The following is a 21,312-nucleotide window of genomic DNA, read 5'->3' as shown; positions in this document are numbered from 1 at the left end:
CCCTCTCCTGTGGGACAATGGCCATCTGCTGTCGTATCACGGTACTGCACCCTAGAAAAAAACCTTGAAATACTTATTATTAAACATTAGAGTTGACCCTTCCTGCTTAGGGACCTGCAGCCAGAAGTCATACACCATTACCTGGACATACAGTCACACAGGCCAATTTGGACAACACAAATTATAATAATGTTAAACAATGTAATATTTACCAGATGAACATCTAGCAACAAACTATTTGTATTTTAATATGGTACTTTTAGACAGTTACAGGTGTGGGTCTAATCCATCAGTTAGGCATGTGTGTATAACAACAAAAGATTGTTCAAACAAATTAACCTAATGTGTGACTTTATTTTAATGATTTAAACCAAAGCACCTCAAATGAATAAGGGTTTTAAGTCGTACAAAAGCTGCTCTGATCTACTGCAAAACAGGTTCACCTAATGTATCCTGCAGGACCTCCACAGGTTGAAAGGAGCTTATACACACTTGAAAAGGCGAAATAAATGTCTGTGGAAGCCCCATGTGTTTACCTAAGATATAAAATAAAGATGTTTTCTCATTATTGGTGTCTTCGATGTGTTTAAAGGGTTAAAGAGATATAACTAAATGATGTTGATTTCAGAATTGAGACAGTTCACTGACTGATCTATAACTATAAAAGTGAATTGCTGAATCAACGGATTCTTTTACCATTTCACAGTGCATGCTGCCATCTACAGGGTGGCAGAGGCACTGCATGAACTGCTGGAGTGTAATTCCACTGCCTGGATGATGACGTTGAGATTAAAACCTTTTTTTTGACAGGAACGGTAACATAAACGTGGGATGTGATGGTTGAGTGAAAGGTTTTATGGAGAACATCTGTGGACGTCTTACCTCTATCAAAATACTTGACCCTTATTTACAGGAACAACCCAGAGCCCACCTGGTGACATTTGGACAAAAAAGACAGCTGTGGCTACTGGTTAATATGTTGTGATCAGGACATGTCAGCAGAAGGCGCTATAGAGCACAGCAGAGCCAGTCTTTCATATGAATGAAATGTTCAGGAATCATATATTTCGTTAAAATATAGCTTCTAGTCTGTTATATTTTGTTATTGTAGCTTTTTACTTTATCGCTGATTGTCTATGCAATCATGAAATAAATAAAACTCACATTTACTGCTCATTATCAAAGTATAGAGACAGAACATTGTTCACTTTTAACAATTTTTTTATATTGTCATGATAATTAATACTCTAGACCAGGGGTCTTCAACGTTTTTCAGGCCAAGGACCCCCAAACTGGTGGAGAGATGGAGCAGGGACCCCCCTACTATATATATATATATATTGTATAAAATTGTTTTTTATATTTAACTGGGCCTAGTGCCATGTATAAACATAGCTACCCTGTTACTGTGCATTCAATACTAAGCTCTTCAAATATAACACAGGTTCATATGTTCATGTTTTTAATTTAAACAGGATGGCCATGCCACTGCCATTTATAAACTTACATCTTACATACAACACTGAGCTATTAAAGTAATTCAAAGATTCACGTTTTTATATGAAACATGCATGTAGAAGAGACAGTGAATCCTCAAGCCATCTGTGGACGGCACACATACTCCCACATTAGTGAGATGTCAGTCCGCGGACACCCTGTTGAAGACCTCTGCTCTAGACTCTTCAAACAAAACCCAAGAGGACAAGTACATTTTTTTAATTTTATTTAATTGGAAACCAGTGTCAGGCAGTACATCATCTCCCCTCAGGGGTCCATCCAAATACTGTTAATTTCCTTCTGGAGATTTTGAAAGTCACTGCCATTGGTCCGCAAGCATTTTACAATAAGGTTACATTTTTGTTTGTAATAAGAAAAAAAAAGTACATCCTTACACTTTGAGATAACAGTGTTTCTATAATCAAAGTCCTATGCATATAATCATTAGTAGGATTTTTGCATATATGTTATAAGTGCTGATTTGAGTACGATAGTTCTGCCATGAAACATTGCATCCGTGATTGTTTTAAAGATAATTGTGGGTTATAGCAATATAACTAAAATCACACAAAAAGACACAAATTTGAATTGAAAAGAATTAAACAGTCAAAACTTCTAACTTTTAAGCTGCAGTTAAGCTTCATGATTGACAAATCCTCTGTGATTCCTCTGTGATGTGGTACTGCTCTTGTTTATATAGTTTTAAAGGCAAATGCAAATTGATTCATTCATTTCTCACAGTGTTAACATGCATTAGGAGGGAACTTCAGGTTTAGATTAACACGTGACTCAGTCTTTAATGTGTAATAGTATCACGGCCCACGTTACACTCTGAGGAATGGGTGGAGAAATGGCTCCTTAGTCCACCGTACAAGTAATGATGTACTTGGGCAGAGCCTGGTAACCACTGAATATGACAGAGAGGTCAGGTCCTCCACTCACACTGTTGAATATTTGTGGGTGTGTCCCCACATCTGGTAGAATCAGACCTGGTCTGCCAGGGGTGGAGTTTCCTGTCAGGACCTCGGCCTCAACAAGGTACAAGTATGCCTCATTGCGCTCCTTCCACACTTCCAGGGCTTTCCTCACTGTGCCAGCAAAGTAGATACCCTCTCCATAAGCTGGGTCTGTAAACGGACAAACACAAAAAACTGGTTATAATCTATGATCACGTTCAGACCTAGTACTACCGTCTGTCCTCAAAGATCTGACTACAAGTGGTGTGAATGCACTTAAAAACGTTATGAGATGTCCGCTCGTTCTCTCTCGCTAAGAATCTGGTTTCATTATCAAATGCTTCATACCTGCAGGTGGTGCGTACTCTGCATGGAATCCAATGTGGCTGACCATCTCGCAGAACTGTGAAGGTATAAGCTGAAACATGTTTCGCCGAGAGGAACATCGTAGCTGTTGTTTCTTTGTGTCAAATGTCTTCCTCAGCGTCGGGTTCTCCACCTTCTCCAACTAGATATACAAAAATTCCACCTGAGTCAAGCACTGGTGAACAATGAGACATAAGATATGGAGCACGTCCAGGCAAGACAGTTACACATACTGTACCTTCAACATGCGCAGCCCCTCCTTCGTGAGAATAGATCCTCTTTCTGAGAACAAATCGTTGTGAATATCAACAGGCGTTCTTTCAAAGGTCACCTTCTTGGTGGATGACGGAAGAATGGCGAGCTCTTCCTTTTTGACAAATTCTCCCTGGATGTTGCAGAGCATGACCTCCACCTGCAGGGCGGCCACGACAATTTCCTCCCGTGAATCCCCCTTCACCGTTATGTCTGCATGACCTTTGTCAAAGGTCTCCTTGAAGTTGATGGTCTTTTTGGTCGACAGATGGGTCAGCTGCAGATGTTCCTCCTCGCCAAAGCAAAGAATGAAGTTGTTACGGATGGTGACGGTGTCAGAGAATTGGAACAGGCACCAGAGCCATCGATCAGCCTCGAGCATCGACTCAGCACTGCCATGCAGGCTGATCTGTGGAGCAGCAGCGGGTTTGCTGAAAAGGGAGTGATCTCTTTGCTCCGATGCTGGTGGAGCAGACACACAGGTAACAATCAATGCCAAAGTTTATTAATCAAACATGCATTCCCCTCTTTACAAATTAATTTTACATTTGCCGTTCTACACTGGCGTTTCTGGTTTGTACTACAGATCCAGAACTGTTACAGGGAACTACAACACCAACCAAGATTATATGTATTCCGTTATTTAAACATTTCTTACAAAACACATAAATAAGCAGCACTATACAAATGTCTTTCTACTTTTACAGGAGTATTATTGCTATAGGTTGTGGTGAAGGTTTGGCCTACTTTGTAGAGAAACTTGCACATTCTGACAATTAACCTCAACATTTTGCAAGAATTATTCAAAGTAACTGCAAATATGGGAAGTGCATTTCTTCCTCTATTACACTTAGTATAACACTTAAATACTTGCATTGAAAGGTCACCATTTTCAGCAGTTAATGTTAATAGAAATATGGCTTTGTTACCCTGTGTAAATCCGGGATCAGGTGCTTTTTGCTGGAAAGATCTCATCGCTGTCTCAAAAGCCTGGAAAGACAAAGTCATTTAGTCATCTTTCTATCACGATAACTGTTGAGGCGTCTCTATTCAAGCTGCCTGCAGTGGGCACACATACACACGGTAATAACATTGTAATATCGGGAAAGCATTAATACAACCTTATATGTCTCTTCTTCTGATGGAAATATGACAAAGTGAACTTCCAAGGTTTGCTGGGACTTCTTGACAAACTCCTTCACTGCTTCAGTCATGACATCAGCGACTTGTGTTTTACTAAGGCTGTTGCCTCCTGTGCCGATGGCGGGGAAGGCAATTGACCGGTGCTTTTTTGAGACTGCGATACATAGGCAATCCAGGACTGACTTGAAAAGGACCTGTAATTAATTAACAAAGCGACATAGAAAAATAGATGATATATTTGTCTCTCACTTCAGCTATTTTTTAATATCATTCCTGCAACAAGCTGCTTTTAATGCTACTGAGACGATGTGCTCTCTGGAAAAACCGAAGAAAAAGAAACTCTTGAAAGTTGTGCAAGATATTTTTTCAATGTGAAAATTTTATTCTAAATTACATCATTTTTACTTCTAGATAAATCAGATAATTAATATTACAGATCACGATTTAATATTTTCCTCTTTTACTTATATTGGAATCATGACCTACCTCCCGTGCTTCAACGTCAAAAGTGTGAAACACCTCTTTACATTTCAGGGAGTAGCCTTTTGTGACCAGCACTTTTCCTTTTGGTGTGGCGCTCCTCAGGTCTCTTTGCATTTCATGTCCTGCTTTCTTCAATAAAGCTCTGGTGACCTCACCGTATCTCACGTTTCTGTTTGATGATGCAGTGTTTACGATGACGTCCGTCTGAGGGAATCCAAAAACAAGAATAAACAAGGTGAATAAAAATACAGAAACTCATGTTCCCATACCTGCTGCCACCGCTGCAGTTCCTGAATCCAAACCTCCAAAATGTAAATGGGGGTGACTGTAAATGACCCACCCCTCCACACATTTCATGGAAATCCGTTTTGTAGTTTTGGCATCATCCCACTTACAAACAAATATGAGAAAAAACCCTCCTTGGCCGAGGTTACCAGTTAATCACATTCTTACTATAATTCTATTGAAAATTAGAGCAAAACCAAGCAGGAATTTGTAAATATTTCACATTACACCTATTTTTCTGTCTTTCAGCAGCATGTGTCACACGTCTCTTCTGGTCTTATCATGAGGGAATTATCATATTTGGAGAATCCTTGTACCCCTTATAATGTTTAACTAGAAATAATCAATGTTTAGAAAAGCCTTCTAATTGCAGTGCATAAAATAAGTACATAATGGGTTTAATAAACAATCAAGGCAGATGTATGATTCGTACCTCCTGCTCCTCAATTAGACCCCTCTTCAGTGTCAGTTGGATATTTCCAAACTGGACTGTATGAGAGGAGCTTTTTGCCGCTCCTGCTCCTGCTCCCTTTCCTGCTCCTGCTCCCTTTCCTGCTCCCTTTCCTGCTCCTGCTCCTGCTCCCTTGCTGTTCAGGCTGTTCGTTTTCTGGGAAAGTTGCTCACGACAGGCCCTTTCCATTTCCTTTACCGAAGGGTCGTCGTGGTTCACAAGGAGGATCTCATCCGGAAGATATTGTGTAGAGGACTTCTCATAGTACTCTATCACAGTTGACACTATGGTGTCCGCACAGAGTGGCAGGGGGAAGTTGAACAGTCCTGAGCTTATAGCAGGAATGGCGACAGTCTTCAGGCGGAATTCTTTAACTCTATCCAGAATGCTCCTGATGGCCTTCTGCAACAGCGGTTTTGCCTGTGAAATGTCATACCATGATGGGTGTGCTGGTAAGGAAGGGCCCACAGCATGAATTATCTTGCTACATGGTAGGAGGCCTGCAGCAGAGACAATTGCATCTCCTGTTTTCAGATCCCCGTTCCGTTTGATGTAATCGTTGCTGTCCTGTTGGATCTGCGGACCCCCCTTGTTGCACAGAGCTCGAGCGAGGCCGGCCATGTGTTGAAGCTGCATGTTGGCAGCATTCACGACAGCATCCACGTCGACATTTGTAAGATCGGCCTTCCACACAGATAACTTGATGCCTGCACTCAGCCTGCCCTCAAACCTCTTCTCCGCCACAACGGTTTTCTGCTGCACAAGGGTCGGAACACTTACGGAAGCCATCCCCTCAATGATGGCTATGCATCCGAATTTGCTGTGGAGGATGTCGACCAGGGCCGGTCCACATTGCCTCACAATGTCAACAGATGACCCTTGAAGAGGGAAAATCCTATTACCGGCCATGGCTCCTAAATAGATCTACGAAAAAAGGGAGTAGGTGTGAGTAAATCATACAATGACATCACTGTCTGGTTAATATATTTGAGACTCTGTTGTCACCCTTGTTTCGATCATCTCTGGTTATCTTCCTATCCTTAAAGATAAACTTGTACTACCCATAATATTCTGTTTGTAGTGACAGGTGCAAATTATTTACATATCTCTCAAAATGTATTTATAGTTGTTGCATTATTACTGAGGTGTCAGGTCTGAACTATCCTTCTGTGCACTAAATAACTTTGAATCTTAACCTACTGGCAGTGCTGGGATGCAGCAGAGTGCATTTACTTCATTACTGTAATCAAGTAAATTTTTCATGTATCTATTCTGTACACTTTTACTCAAGTAGAAAGTTTGATGTACTTTGAGTATATTATGTCTATTTCTCTTTGTACTTTTACCAAGGACTCAGTGAGTAGGGGTGCTGAGAGGGCTGCAGCACCTCTTACTGGCAATCGACTGTAACTGCAAGGCAACGTTGTCAAAACATCAATAAAAACCTGAAATTCTCAATTTCTCTTTCTGGAGTAACATTTTGAGGCAATCACAATGGAAGGCATGTATATTTTATTGTAGATTCAATGTTATACTTTTTTTTGACCATTCAGTGTATTTTCTGTAGCCTCTGATGCACAAATGTAGAATTTGTCATAGGTGTGTAGACAACGGACACAAACAGAAAGGATTGTGGATTTTCAGTGGTGGATATAGTGGGTTAGACAATGACTATCTGAGTATTTTCTTTTACTTTTCTTCCCTCACATTGATACAGATTAAATCTAGAGTAAGGGAGTCCTGCTCATAATGAGCATGAATTTGACTGACAAGCACTTTTTTGGCCTTTTTCTAGTTAAACTGCTGTGAAACAATGCTGCACAAAATTGAAAATCATAAATATTGTGCTGAATTCACTATTATATAATTATATAGGCTTTGTCTCAACCCCCCACCCAGCTCTGACCATCTTCCACAACAACTGACTTTTACTTAAATATGCTATTTGGTATCTCCTGAACTGGGTGACCCAAATGCAACTAGACACAACTGCAGTTAACCACCACTCCGTTAGAGGGAGACAGAGATCAGTTGTTTTGTTTTGCTTTAGTGTTCATTAAAGTTACTTACCTTTTGAAAAAAACAACAATTTTCATCGTTAAGAAACTATCAAGGTGTGTGTGGGGGGCGGTTTGAAGTTAAAATATTATCATAATATTCGTACAGTTGTCTCTCTGCTGACCACGCTCATCCTCTGTTGCACTGGCAGCGTTTAGACACGTTGAAGTTGGTAAAGGTTGGACAACTTAACCCACTGGTTGAGATTCAATGTTGTCTCCGTCTTTCGACGTTTCTTCCGAGGACGTTTCTTCCGAGGACGTTTCTACCCGAACTCATCCGCCATCTTGTTTCACCTCGACCTGCTTGTCCGCGCGAGCGACCCGACGCGGCGCACGAGACCAAACCGGCCACACACCTGTCCGTTGACGCTTGGTTCTTAATGTCGACGTTAGAAAGATGGACGCTTACGGAGTAAAAGAAAGAGGATTGGGCTGAGAGCAAGACACACACTCACCTGCTAAGTGCTGGAAGGTTCCGAGGAGGACGAGGAAGAAAGTGAAAGTAAAAAAGCGCACTCGCCCCAGTGTGTGTGTGTGTGTGTGTGTGGGGGTGGGGGGGTAAACTGAAAGTAACTGGGAGGCAGCGGCAGAAGCAGCCCGGACAGCAGACATGTCAGACGCGTACTCTTACCCGCTGCTCGTCGAGCTGGAGGAAAACAACTTCCCCAAAATCCAAATGAAGTTGCTGAAGTACTTCAACAGCAAGAAGTCCGGCGGCGGAGACTGCGAGGTTGACTACCAGAGTGGCAGCAGGACGGCGGTGCTGCGCTTCCGCACCGAGCAGGGTGGGCTCCGTCTAAGGCCTGGACTAAAACTATTATTAAAGTAATCTGACCTCCTCTGTCATTAACAATGAGTCCTTCTTCTTCTTCTTCTTCTTCTTCTTCTTCTTCTTCTTCTTCTTCTTCTTCTTCTTCTTCACTCACAGACCAGAAAAATGTGCTGGGGAAAGAGTCGCACCAGATCCAGTTGGGTTCAGCTGTTCTGAAGATGACAGTTCGGTTCCCTCCAGATGAGAAGACAGCAGCAGCACCAGCACCACTGGTAAGTGAGGTCCAATGAAATGTCAGGTGTCCTGTGTGTGCATCCAGGAGAAAGTGGTGTGAAAGTACTACTACAGGCCTATCGAGGGAAAATATTTTGAGAAGTACAATATAAATAAAGATTTACCTACTTACTTTGCTTATACAATGCATCGTATATCACACTTACTTATAGCACTTTGTAGTTTTGCTTTATTTTGAAGAAATTGTACTTTCTTGATTCTTGTCGTCCTTGGTATGTATCCTCGGGGTCGAATGCACTTATTGTAAGTCGCTTTGGATAAAAGCGTCAGCTAAATGAAAAAAAAAATAATGTTTATCAACATACTGTACATTGAGCTTTAGTCCCAGGCTTATCTGAAAGCACATGACAGTCATAACTCAAGGCTGTGCTGGACACTGTGTTCTCTGCTCATTTCACTTCCTGCTGTTTGGAAGCTATAACAACACAGTGGGCACGCCTTTCTGTAATATTTACTTGACCCAGTTGATAATGGAATTAATGTGTAACTTGACTGATTGGACATTTAGGGCGCTTTATGAGGTGAATCTGGTTACACAAGAAGACAAATAAAAACACAGTTGTGACAAATCCTTTTTTTGTGTACTGTCAGAAACAGGAAGTTCAGTCGGATAACGTCACCAAGACATGTAAGTCACACCAGTAGGTTTCTTACTCTGTGATTATTTTTGTTTGTTTTTTTATACATAAATTATGTCAGACTTGCAGTGTCAAACCACACACACACAGTTTTTTAGTTTCAGTTTTGATTCTCTCCACCCTTCCCTCTGCTCTCACTCTCTCCTTTTCTTTTGCTTAGTTGTATCGTGTTTGGGTTGAGACTCAGGCTTCATATGAACCGTAATTACATGAAACTAAATAAGCACAGCCCTCTCGTGTCGAGATTGTTTGAAACTGTGATTCATCAGAAAGGAATGTTTATTGATGCAGCTCAGATTATGTAGCAGACTGCTGCTGATTTCCTGTAAATCATCTGCCTTCACTGTAAAAGGGATCCATGGGCAGAAATTTAATATAAAATAATCCTGGTGGTGTTTTCTCTTGTGTTTTCTAAATTGTATGAATTGTTGTTTCCTTTACCCTAGAATGGGCTCTTTTTATTTAATTACCTTATATTTACATCGGGAGTGGGTCCTCTCTAAAGAGGCCGCCATGTTTTTTACAGTAACCCAGACTGGAAACAATAAACAATAAACGTGCCTGTCACGTTTTTTAACTTGTGACAGGCACAAAAATGAAAAAACAAAACAAAAACAAAACAAATTCGGTGATAAGAGCTGACAACGGTGAAGAGGTGCTTCCCCTCTTCCCTGAATAATGCAATTTTGTTGAAGCTTTGAAAGCTTCTGTGCAAAAAAAACTCCTGTTGAGTTGTGCATGTGTGAAAGTGAGACTCTGGGTAAACTCTCTAGATTTTATCCCAAGGTCATGTCGGAAAATGGCTTATGAACCATTTTCCGACATGACCTTGGGATAAAACCCAGAATAAGCTTTCCCACAAATAAGACATTTCATACATTTTTGGTGTTACTTTATTATCTTACTTCATTAAGACATGTGTGTTCAATCACTTAATCTTCATCAACTCACAGCTGAAGTTCGGGCGGAGGCCAAAGGCAGAGACGATGTAGCAGCAGATGAAACGCTGTGCTCCACCTCGGCCGTTTTAGGGAATGTTCCCGAGGAAACAAGCCTGGAGGTTTTGGAATTGCTGGTGGAGAACATTATAAAGGGATCGAAATCCCCATCTGCCTCGTTCACGTTGGAAATCATTCATGGCATCTCCTCCGTTGTGGTTACTTTCGATAGTGGAAAAGGTATTTTCTTACTATGTGTTTGTTTTGTGTGTATGCATGTAATAACAGTTCCAAATAACACAAATTGTAAAGAGGTTGCCTTTCAATTGAGTGCATCGGTATATTCCTCAGCATATCTCTGGTGATTTAAATTTATTATAATAATGCCAAAAAATTAAAATAAAATTTATGGGAGATATTTACGGCACAACACAGGGAGACAACACCAAGCTGAACTACACCATTAGAAGCTGCGGGTACTAAGAAATTACTTTTATGTGACCACTTAAAAACATCCTCACCATCCTAACCATGAAGAGTTACATACTATTGCAAACAAAAACAAATGCATCATGTCCTGTCTTTACTCTTTTAAGGTAATATACTTTTTTTTTCTTTATCTCAAAACATGTTTTGTATGATCCCGCAACTGCTCCTCGGCAAAGTTGTGGGTGGCATTTTATGAAAGGTATAATAGGGGCGTATTGAATAAAAAAAGGTTCTGAGAATATATTTTTAAAAAGTAATATTACCAGATTTAAGGCGTAATTTAATGAGAAAAAATGTAATAATATTATGAGGAGAAAGCCATTATACTACAATAAACAACATATTACTTTAAGGAAACAAGCAGCAAGGAGATTGCTCCCCGCGTTTCACTCCCTCTGGATCCAAAATATTGAACCAATCTCATTGTTACTTGAGAAATGACCTCCCACCTCTCAGATATTTGCATTTACACTCACAACACTTCCGGAGAATGTTGGGAGGATATCAAGAATTACGCTTATGGCAGAAAGCAGCTTCTGAAATCCCTTTGAATATCCCACAGTTGTAACCAACAATTTACAGTCGACCACTATCAAACATTTTCTTCTCCACAAAAGAGGCAATTTCCTCCAAGCTTGTGTGGCTCTTTCTCTGAAATAGACACAGTTTCTTACACAACCTTTTAGAGCCCTGACACTACCACAACAATGTGGTGCCCATGTGCTGAAATATCAAGCAACATGAAAGCTATACTAATGTATAACTTAATGAGATGCTGAACATTCCTCATTTAACCCAGACAACAAGATTAAATGCGTTAAATGATTCGCAGCCTAAAATTATAACTTAATTCTATAATGACTTTATTGTATTTTAAAATGACAACCTTTCTCATTTTACTATGACTCAATTCACGTTCAATTTAAATGTCATTCTCATCATACCGCTACTTTATTTTTGAAAATGTATTTCGTCCTTTAAAGGGGCTTAAAACTCGTAAGTTATTGCCTAACTGCCTGACTTTTTATCACTATCCCACAGAAAGCAGAAACTTTGTGGCAAATTGCCCTCAAAACAGGATGTTCACAAATAAGGGATTGTCAGTCCGGCCTCTTGAAGTCACTAAGCAAGTTGCAATTGAAGACATCCAAAAGTTCGAGAAAGATTACCTCTACCTGTATTTCGAGAATGCAGGTGGGGATGTGGAAAGTGTTCTGCTTAATGAAGGGGAACAGTTTGTCGTCACCTTCAAAGACAGTCAAGGTAACACAGTTATAGTACAGGTTGAATATTACTGTGTTCTTATAAATGCAGCACAATGATAATCAGAGATAACCACCTTTATATCAATTATAGACGATTTGACATTTAATATGATGTTTTTTTTCTATAGCTGTTCAGAAAGTCGTGAAGAAGAAGCATCACATCAAACAGGAAGAGTTCAGAGTTTATCCTTTCTATTCATCTTTGGGAGCAGTTCTCTATGGCAAAGACAGGCCCTGCTTAAAACTCCCCGCTGCCATCTCTGAACCCACTGACGATGCTGTGTGGAGATACCTAAATGACCATAAATCAGCATTAGAGACCATTCGCTGTGACCTAGCTAAACACTTCTGTAGTGTAAAACACGAAGGATCGGCTGTGATCTTGAGACCTGTACCTTCAATTCTTGTCCAAAAAGATGCCAAAGCCATCATTAAAGAGTGGAAGAGTACCGTTGGGTCAGCCTTTGCACAAGCTATGTCCAAATTCAAATCCCTGAAGTTTCAGCCGGATTCAGAGGTATTGGAAGAGTGTCTGCAGAATATTGGACAAATGTTACAGAACAAGGATGTAAATTTAGTGCATGATAAAGCCAGTGGCGCCATGTCAGTGGTTGGCTTAGTGGATGAGGTCAATAAACTGGAGCAAAGTCTTCGTAAAATCATCAACAAAATTGAGGGAAGGGTGCAGAGGGAGAAAGCGACGAAGACCGATGTCATCAAAGTGTCACGATCAATATTCCACCTCCTGCGTCAAGATGGTCTTCTGGACAAATTGCAACGTTTGTACCCAGATCTCAAACTGGCATTCCCAGAAGACAGTCCTGATTTAAATGTAACTGGTTTAAGAGATGAAATTTTGGAAGCAGACAAAGTGATCCGTGAAGCAAAATATTCATTGAAGCGAATGAATTTAGAAATGGATAAATCTGTGCTTGACTTGCTGAGGTTGGAAGAGCAAGATGAGCTTACAAAGGCCCTGCTGACATCTGACGGAATAAATGCAGCATTTGAGATCAGTGAACAGAGAGTGGAGCTCCTTGCTTTTTCTGACAGAGATCTGACCAATGCTGAAGATCATCTGAAAAAGCTTTTGATGTCTCAGAACATCAGTGTAGAAGATATCAGTGTCCTTGAGACTCCGGCGTGGCAGGATCTGGTCAGACAATTACAAGATGCAAACAGCAAGTCATGCAGGAGACTCCAGGTCCTCTGCACTGATGAACAAGTTGTTGTGAGTGGCCACAAGAGTGATGTCACGAGAGTCAGCAATGAGCTTGAGTACTTCTTAATGCAGAATGCCAAAGTTGAAGAAAGTGTTGATGTCAAGCCCAATACCATCATTGAGTATATAAAAAGATGCAAAACATCTTCTTTGGACCAAGTTAAAGAAAAAGTGACGGTGTCTTTTAGAAACGAGGCCATCTGTCTCAATGGTTCCAGAGTTGATGTCACACATTGCAAAACCTTAGTTGAAAACTTGTTCCAGTCTTTGAGCTTTGAACGTGTAAACGTCACCAAACCTGGGGTGAAGAAGTTCTTCCAGGATAAAGAAACTATGTACGTGGCCTCACTGTTAACCGACACTGGCTGCTTGGTCCAACTAGTTGATGAGACAGGTGGTGGGCAGAATGATTTGGCCCAAAGCCCGGGTCCAAAACCGGTATATAAGTTTCAGACATCTGATGGTGTTGAAATAGCTGTTTGCAAGGCAGATCTGTGCAGTTACGCAGTGGACGCAGTTGTCAATTCTTCTAATCAGCAGCTGCAACACAACGGGGGTCTTGGCGCAGCACTGTTGAATGCTACTGGACCTCAGTTGCAGGTTGAATGCGACAAAATAATTAACCAGAGAGGGCCGCTCAAGCCTGGAGACTGTGTCATTACTGATGCTGGAGGACGGCTTCGTTGCAAAAAAATTATCCATGCATTTGGACCCGTCTTTGATCCATCTGCACACAAGAAGTCTCAGGCACAGTTGAAAAGAGCTGTTAAAGGAAGCCTGGATCTTGCTGAAAGGCATGGCTGCATCACTGTGGCTCTGCCCACCATCAGCAGAACCCAGGGCTTTGGTCTTGATTTGTGTGCGCTGACCATCATCAAGGCTGTAAAGGAACACTGTGATGAGAAGTACGATGAAAACACCCTGAAGGAGATCCATTTGGTGAACAATGACGACGCTGCTGTTCAGGCTATGGAGAGAGCTGTCAAAAGCGAATTTGGAAATAGTGTAGTAACTCTTCCAGTTGCGTCTCCACGTCTGACACAGGCTAGATCTACCCAATCTGACCCAAACTGCTTGGGTCAAGTGACAACCATAGAGGGCTTGAATATCACTCTCACTAAAGGAAACATCGAGGAGGCCACGGTAAGTAGAATTTAAAAATGTTTCTAGTTAAACATGCTGACATAGTGTGATGACAAAATAGTAGAAAATGAATACAGCTAGGGTTGGTAAGCGTTAAAAAGCTAGCAAGAGCAGACTACTCTTTAAAAATATGCACCCGATACATCCCTCTGTCTTCTCGGCTTCAGCAGTGTATGTCTCTCTGGCTGGAGACTTGTCATGTGCACTGACCGCTGGTTAGTGATAGACCGGTACATCAGCTTATGTCCAATAATTCAATTCCAGAATTATTGGTTGTGTTTACTAGTCCCTCAAGAGCCACAGAAACTTGTGACATGCTCTTTTGATTGTCACATGGCTATCAGGATGTGATGAGGATTTCAATAAATATGATAAAAAGTTTTTCAATAACTTACCAACCCTACCTTTAAATACTGGTTGATTGCTTAGACTAACTCCCAGACCTTTGGGCTAAGAAGGACGTTGTTAAAGGAAAAACTGATAACATTCTGTTTTTCTTAGACTGAGGTGATTGTGAACACAACGTCTGAAGATCTTGACCTGAGAAAAGGAGCAGTTTCAAATGCAATACTGCTCGCGGCCGGACCCAAACTTCAGCAGTTAATAAATGCAAAGGATTCCAGAGGAAGTTTTGGTGAGGTCATTGTGACAGACGGCTGCCGACTGAAGAGCAAGAAAGTCTTTCATGCAATTGCACCCCAATGGGGCAAAGGACAAGGCGGAACTGAAAGGGTAACATGCTCTATCATCTGAGTCTGTTCAATACTGTATCACAATGAACATGCCTCAGATCTACCACTTCTGCTTTTCTTTTGCTAAATGTTATTTTAGGATTATACTTATTATTTTTTCTAAATTGCATTTGATAGTAACTGTATGCAGCAGTGTAAACTTTCAGTATGTGGTACCTAGATTTCAAAAGTATCAATGCTTTGCCTCACAGATCTTGACCGCCATTTTCAAGGACTGCTTGGACAAGGCAGAGGACACTGGCCTGACCTCCATTGCTTTACCTGCTGTCGGCACTGGAAACCTTGGTTTCCCAAGAGACCTTGTCGCCTTGTCGATGTTGAGTGAAATCTCAGCGTTTAGCAAGAAAAAACCTAAGCACCTGAAGAAGGTTGTCACTGTTCTTTATCCAGGCGATGCAAAGACTATCCAGGTAAGGGAACAGAAGAAGCTTTGGAGTAGTTTTGTGTTATTTTCCCATGCAAATTAACCTAATGACAAATAAGCGATGGTCAATTATGTCCATGTTAATGAACTTCTGCTCTTCTAATGATTTGGTGATGTATTGATAATATTGTGAGTGTTTAGTAGAAGTTCTGATTCTGTCTACAGGCCTTTAAGGATGAATTTGACAAGGAGTTCCCCAGTGCCTCAGGTGGTCCAGCACCCACAGGTTCCCCACAAAACACCGGTAGGCAAACATCTTTTCAAAAGTATGTGCAGTAAATATGCGATGCTTTTAGAAATATAAGAAATCTTTAAAATGATTTAATTAGAAACTGATCTGAGTGGCTCAGTTGTTCTCAAATGTAAGAAATCTTTAAAATTATTTAATTAGAAACTGATCTGAGTGGCTCAGTTGTTCTCCAATGTATTTTTTATTGATTATTTGGTTGATTTGCTGTTTATTTCTTTCCAGGGCAACAAGGGCCCTTCTCAAACGTTATCTCGAGCACAGGAATGCATGAGACCAAAATGGGCGGCGTCACCATTCAGGTGGTCACAGGAGACATTACCAAGGAGACCAGTGAGGTCATTGTCAACTCCTCCAATGACAGCTTCTCTCTCAAGTCAGGTAAATGACAGCGAGAAGAGGAATGGTTCAGCTATGCAGAACCATTACAATTTAAGTTGTATCCATAGAAGCTATCATATTATTGTGTGTCTTTCCCTCCACTAGGAGTATCCAAGGCTATTCTAGAAGCAGCTGGTCCGGCTGTTGATGGAGAGTGCCAACGCCTTGGTAATGACACATTTACACATAAAACTGTTATGACACTGTAACTCTTACTTGCCACAGTTAAACAATATTCTTGCTTAGTTTTGGGCATCGAATTATATCAAGATAAATGCATTCATTCACAGTTAGTGCTTTGCAATTAGTAATTTTAAGTTTAAATACTATTACAAATCAATTGTCTTCACCATTAGGTGCCCTGCCCAACCCGGGCATGATAATGACTGATCCAGGTAACCTAAGTTGTAAGAAGATCCTCCACGTGATCGGACAGAACGACCCAGGAAAAATCAGAGCGGTTGTTAAAAGTGCACTTGAGATGTGTGTGAAAAACACCTACGCCTCTGTCTCATTACCTGCCATTGGCACAGGTGAGTCTGGAGTATATTATACGGAAAGTCTCAGTGTTAAATCAACTTGGAGATGATTTTATTGAATGTTTGTGTTTACACATGAATTGTATTGACTCTGAGAGAATGAACACAGTCATGGTTCTTCATTGTGTGTTTTTACAAGTGATGATTCCTGCACTGCCTTGTGTAACTTGGATTATGCTCTACCCTCTCAGGTCAAGGCAATGTGCAGGCAAGACAGGTGGCAGATGCCTTCTTTGACGCGGTGATCGACGTGTTGAGCAATTACACTCATGGCTCCCTGAAGACTATTCGGATTGTTATTTTCCAAGCACCGATGCTGAGCGAGTTCCAGAGCAGTATGCAACACAGAGGACAAAGCGCTGCCAGTAAACCCAGTGATAAGGATAGTGGGTGGTTCACGAAAATGAAATGTAAGTACAGAACAGGACTGTCACTTTTTCCAAATATCAAATGCTTCTAGACTGCATTATTTTAAATCGAACAGGTTATTATAGTTTTAATATGAAGCGCATGTACTAATAAATGGCAGAATTTCAAATTGAAAGTGACAGCCCTAGTACAGAGAAGATAATAATTTTTGTGTTCATGTTCCTCTAATCCATAGTCTGGTTTGAATGTGAGATGAATAATGTAGCGCTGGTAATTTGTTCTCACAGCACTCTTTGTGGGTGGAACTGCTGACAAGCCCCATAAAAAAAGAGAAGAAAACTTTGTCATCAAGCCAGTGGCCTGCGACCCGGCTTGCTTCCACATCTGCGGAGACACACAGACAAATGTAGCCTCGGCCAAGCAGTGGATCAATGATCTGATAACCAAAGATCGAAGCACAAACACCATTAAAGACACCGCCATCCTCAGCTTCTCCGACACAGACCACCAGCAGATTATTAACATCCAGAAGGCCGTGGGCGTGAGCATCATGATCGAAGGCAAGAAGGATCAAGTCGAATTAACCATTGAGGGATTCAGCAATGGCGTACTCAAAGCCACTGAAGAGATTTATACAATGATGAAAAAGGTGAAGGAAGATGATGACCTGAAGAGGTACGTGGACATAATAAGCAAACTTGCAGACTGGCAGTACAAACAGCAAGGGCTCCAGTATCAAAGCTTTGATCCAAAAATAAACGTCCTACTTGAGCAAGCAATGCAAAACAAGCTGACAGATGTAAAAGTCAACGTCCAAGGTCAAGACTACACCGTCACTCTGCCAAACGGACCAGCCACCAACAAAAAGGGAGACACATTGCAGATAAGGAGAATTGACAAACTGAAAGGTATTTGACTGATTGATGTGAGTTCTATCTAAAAAATATAATTCAGCAGTAGTAACTGGTAAAAGTTCCAATATGAAGCTAGAATATAATGTTCATTCACAGTAGATTTAAAATTTTTATTACCGCAAATGATTCCCCTGTTTTAGCATGATTTCAGCTTTTGACCTCTCAGTCTTTTTAAGCCAAACATTTATTTTGTCTCTAGATGCAGTACCTGCGCACTGGGATGCTATGCCCCCCACCACTACGTGTGTGGCTGTCCCCATCCATGCTGGAACACCAGAGTACACTGAAGTCCTGAATCTGTTCCAGGCCTCGTGCAAACAAACTGTCATCAAGGTAGTCCTCATTTAAAATGCACTGTATTTAAAATATCAAGCCTTAGTGACACTGCTTTGTTGCTAGAGCAGAACATTTTGCTATGGAGATGTTTCAATATCAATTTTTTCCATCCTGATTACAATTTGATAACTGTTCATTTAAAAAACAACAACATATATAAAGTTTTAACAGTTGTATGCTACTAACCCTGTATGGAAGTGATGAATGCTGTCATTGTAAACCCATTGAAAAACAAATACATACAGAGAGTGAATGCCATAGAACTTCTTTGATTACACTTCTTTGCTGCCTTCAAAAGTGTACTTGTATAAAACCGTGCACACATGAACATGTTCACTTTATAAATCACAGTCTACCTGAAAACGTGCATACGTGAATCTCCAGGATTATTCAATTCAGAGACAGCCGTGATGTCCTCGATCTATACAATTTTAAAACGATTAAAAGAGGCTTTACATAGGAAGGTTAATATTAAACAGTGTTAATCCCATCACACAGACCTGACAACTAATAAACCAGAGTGGTGATAATGGACTCAGTTCAGCACAAAGATCCAAAATCACAGATCTCTCGACACAAACACACACACAGAATGAACACTGAAGCCAAACTTGATGATACACGCAGTGTAAGAAGAAATTATTAAAAACTATAAATGATTTGGCTCTGCAACTCGTACTTTGTTGTTAGTTGTCATATCTTTTTCAATTGAAGGTTCTTATGGAACGGTTATGACTTACATTCACAAATATACCGCTGTTGGTTTTAATAGTACTGATGAAGTGGATCAATAATCTGGCCTCAAATCACCACCTCACATCTGCACCTCCCTTCCCACAAACAGTTCCCTACGCATGGGTCAGAGTTGGCGTACAAGTTTGCACATTCTCCCGTCAGGTTTGTTTTTATATAGATCCCAACGTTTGCTTGAGAAGTGGCGCACGCAATTATCAGACCCTGTTTTGTACGTATGCATCAGTTTCAAATGAGGCCCAAGGTCTTTTCGTATCGTCCAATTTAGAGTATGCAAAGAAAATTGTCATTTTTATCTGGGTGAAACGAGTAAACTTTTAAAATGTGCTATCGGATTGTCTCAGATTAACTTTTCCCTCTTATTTAGATTGAGAGGATACAGAACCCAATGTTGTGGAAGAACATACAGATCAAGAAGCGTGACATTGAGCAGCGAAACGGTCATCCAAACAATGAGAGGCGTCTGTTCCACGGCACCACTGAGACCACAGTGGACATTATTAATCAAAATGGCTTCAACAGGGTTTACGCAGGAAAGAACGGTGAGAAGTTTATGATCACAAAGTTTCAACAGACTCTTCCCTTACCTTTATTGCTAAACCGAAACTGTTCAAAAACATCAATATTTTTTCATTTTCTTGATATTAACGGTTCTTGTTTTTCAGTTATTTCTTCATTTTAGCTTCAGCGATGGAAGATATATATTCACAGATAAATTAAAACAAAACATTTTTGCTGCTGTTCCATTTTCAGCTGCTGCTTATGGCAATGGCACGTACTTTGCTGTCAATGCCAGCTACTCTGCCGGGAACACATACTCCAAGCCGAATCTGAAAGGGGAGAAGTGCATGTACCTCTGCCAAGTGCTGACCGGGGATTACGCGCTTGGACAACAAGACATGATCGAGCCACCAGTCAAGATCAACAAGGCCCCGCAGCGGTACGACAGCGTCGTGGACCGCATGGCTAATCCCTCCATGTTCATCATCTTCCATGACGTCCAGGCTTATCCTGAGTATTTGATCACATTCAAGTAACGCCACGATGTTCTGACATAACAAAGACCGAATGCTTCCACATTTCATACTGCGTTAAAATCACTTAAAAAGTATAATCAGTTAATCAGCTGAATAATCAAATTTGTTTTTCCATCTACTTGAGGTATTTTGTTAAAGAAGGTATTTAGTAATTAAGTAATAATCACAAGAGTCACATAGTGCCTGGAAAATGAACCATATATAGATCACATAACAATGTAAAGAAAGGCAAACGATTGTTCACAGATTTTAGTTTTTGCCTGTATGTTATTCTTTTTATAATCAAACCGATAATTGAGTGTTGAGAATGATGGACCTGCTGTCCTGAAGGAAATCATGGGATACAAACTGGTTTTGGAATTCAGATAAGCGATTACTTTTGGTTTTGAGAGGATTATGGAAGTTAACTGCTGTTCCAATAAACGTATTGTGCAATAAGAAGTTCATAAGAGCACACTGGCTTGTTCAGCGTTTTCTTTATTTGATTTAGAGTTGATAAGTCGAGCTTCACAGTTGTGTCCACATATGTCTATTACAGCACCACACATAGGAAATTGTAGTATTCAAAGAAATATCAGTCAAATATGTTATAACTTCCTCAAATATACATAGCCTTGTAGTACACACCAGGTAGAATATGTCAAACCCATCCTTTCCACATAAATGCATACTAACAAATGAGAAACAAATGCAGCCAAAGCACCAAGTTTGCTTCTCTGTGTGAAATTGGTGTTTTTCCTCTCAAGCTTTCTCAATAAAAGTGAATATTCACTTTATATTCTCTGAATTCATACACAATCACTTCAATGAACCTTTGATAAAACTTTCAGATTTATCACATTCGGATTCACATTCGGATGTAATTATTTGAATATATAACGGAAATATAAATATATGATTGTTGCGATGTGGTAATAAAGTTTGGTCTCCTCAAGTTTCTCTGAAGGTACAGTGCGATAAATTCATCATTGGCATTGCTGGAATCTCTGGCTCCATCTGCAGGACATACTGCAAGTGTGCACATACAGTCTTCCCTCCTGTTGCCAAGATAAGCAGAAGGAAAACCAGGTGAAATCCTGCATGTGTACGGGATGGAGTATCTGTGGACGTTTATATAAAACCACGGGAGACAGTGAATATTGAGGAAAAGGATATAAGTTACACTGAATATTGATATTTAATTAAACTTTATTTGTTAAGTGCAAAATAACAATACACATGAGCCCAAGGTACTTTACATAGTAATAATTTACAATATTTAACTTGGAGAAACCTCCAAAGCCAGAGTGTTGTCGGCCATCTGCCT

The 21,312-nt window shown here is 40.5% G+C and overlaps 2 protein-coding genes across 4 annotated transcripts; one reads left to right on the top strand and one right to left on the bottom strand.

Moving 5' to 3' along the window:
• Window positions 1-1,706: 1,706 nt before the first annotated feature.
• On the bottom strand, window positions 1,707-8,258 carry parp9 (poly(ADP-ribose) polymerase family member 9). 2 transcript variants are annotated; one of them, XM_062403105.1, is made up of 8 exons: window positions 8,125-8,258; window positions 5,416-6,357; window positions 4,701-4,901; window positions 4,193-4,408; window positions 4,001-4,061; window positions 3,058-3,533; window positions 2,802-2,961; window positions 1,707-2,624 (listed from the first exon to the last, which is right to left on the bottom strand). In XM_062403105.1, the coding sequence occupies exons 2-8, from the start codon at window positions 6,340-6,342 to the stop codon at window positions 2,356-2,358; spliced, it is 2,310 nt and encodes a 769-aa protein (XP_062259089.1). In that variant the 5' UTR covers window positions 6,343-6,357; window positions 8,125-8,258; the 3' UTR covers window positions 1,707-2,355. The 2 variants fall into 2 exon arrangements, with proteins under 2 accessions (XP_062259089.1, XP_062259087.1); XM_062403103.1 differs by lacking the exon at window positions 8,125-8,258 and adding an exon at window positions 7,949-8,053.
• On the top strand, window positions 8,063-20,460 carry parp14rs1 (poly(ADP-ribose) polymerase family member 14-related sequence 1). Of its 2 annotated transcripts, XM_062403101.1 has the most exons (17): window positions 8,063-8,278; window positions 8,422-8,537; window positions 9,151-9,187; window positions 10,151-10,375; window positions 11,666-11,887; window positions 12,018-14,254; window positions 14,756-14,986; window positions 15,198-15,416; window positions 15,596-15,674; window positions 15,903-16,058; window positions 16,164-16,226; window positions 16,415-16,591; window positions 16,789-17,007; window positions 17,254-17,874; window positions 18,080-18,213; window positions 19,337-19,511; window positions 19,723-20,460. In XM_062403101.1, the coding sequence occupies exons 1-17, from the start codon at window positions 8,104-8,106 to the stop codon at window positions 20,004-20,006; spliced, it is 5,370 nt and encodes a 1,789-aa protein (XP_062259085.1). In that variant the 5' UTR covers window positions 8,063-8,103; the 3' UTR covers window positions 20,007-20,460. The 2 variants fall into 2 exon arrangements, with proteins under 2 accessions (XP_062259085.1, XP_062259086.1); XM_062403102.1 differs by lacking the exons at window positions 8,063-8,278; window positions 9,151-9,187 and having other exon boundaries at window positions 8,421-8,537.
• Window positions 20,461-21,312: the final 852 nt, after the last annotated feature.

This window comes from Platichthys flesus, chromosome 13 (genome assembly GCF_949316205.1).
Source record: "Platichthys flesus chromosome 13, fPlaFle2.1, whole genome shotgun sequence".
Lineage (NCBI taxonomy): Eukaryota > Metazoa > Chordata > Actinopteri > Pleuronectiformes > Pleuronectidae > Platichthys > Platichthys flesus.
Note: the sequence above shows the minus strand (reverse complement) of the source record. Positions and strands in the feature narration are given on the sequence as shown.

What these genes read in the sequence shown, in the direction of transcription:
- parp14rs1 (XM_062403101.1), top strand. Translation starts at nt 8,104, where the DNA reads ATGTCAGACGCGTACTCTTACCCGCTGCTCGTCGAGCTGGAGGAAAAC. An exon ending in GAAACATCGAGGAGGCCACG is followed by an intron (nt 14,255 to 14,755) that starts GTAAGTAGAATT and finishes TGTTTTTCTTAG; the next exon opens with ACTGAGGTGATTGTGAACAC. An exon ending in GAGAATTGACAAACTGAAAG is followed by an intron (nt 17,875 to 18,079) that starts GTATTTGACTGA and finishes TTTTGTCTCTAG; the next exon opens with ATGCAGTACCTGCGCACTGG.
- parp9 (XM_062403105.1), bottom strand. Translation starts at nt 6,342, where the DNA reads ATGGCCGGTAATAGGATTTTCCCTCTTCAAGGGTCATCTGTTGACATT. An exon ending in GTCTAATTGAGGAGCAGGAG is followed by an intron (nt 4,902 to 5,415) that starts GTACGAATCATA and finishes GGATTCCCTCAG; the next exon opens with ACGGACGTCATCGTAAACAC. An exon ending in TGATCCCGGATTTACACAGG is followed by an intron (nt 3,534 to 4,000) that starts GTAACAAAGCCA and finishes CTGCTCCACCAG; the next exon opens with CATCGGAGCAAAGAGATCAC.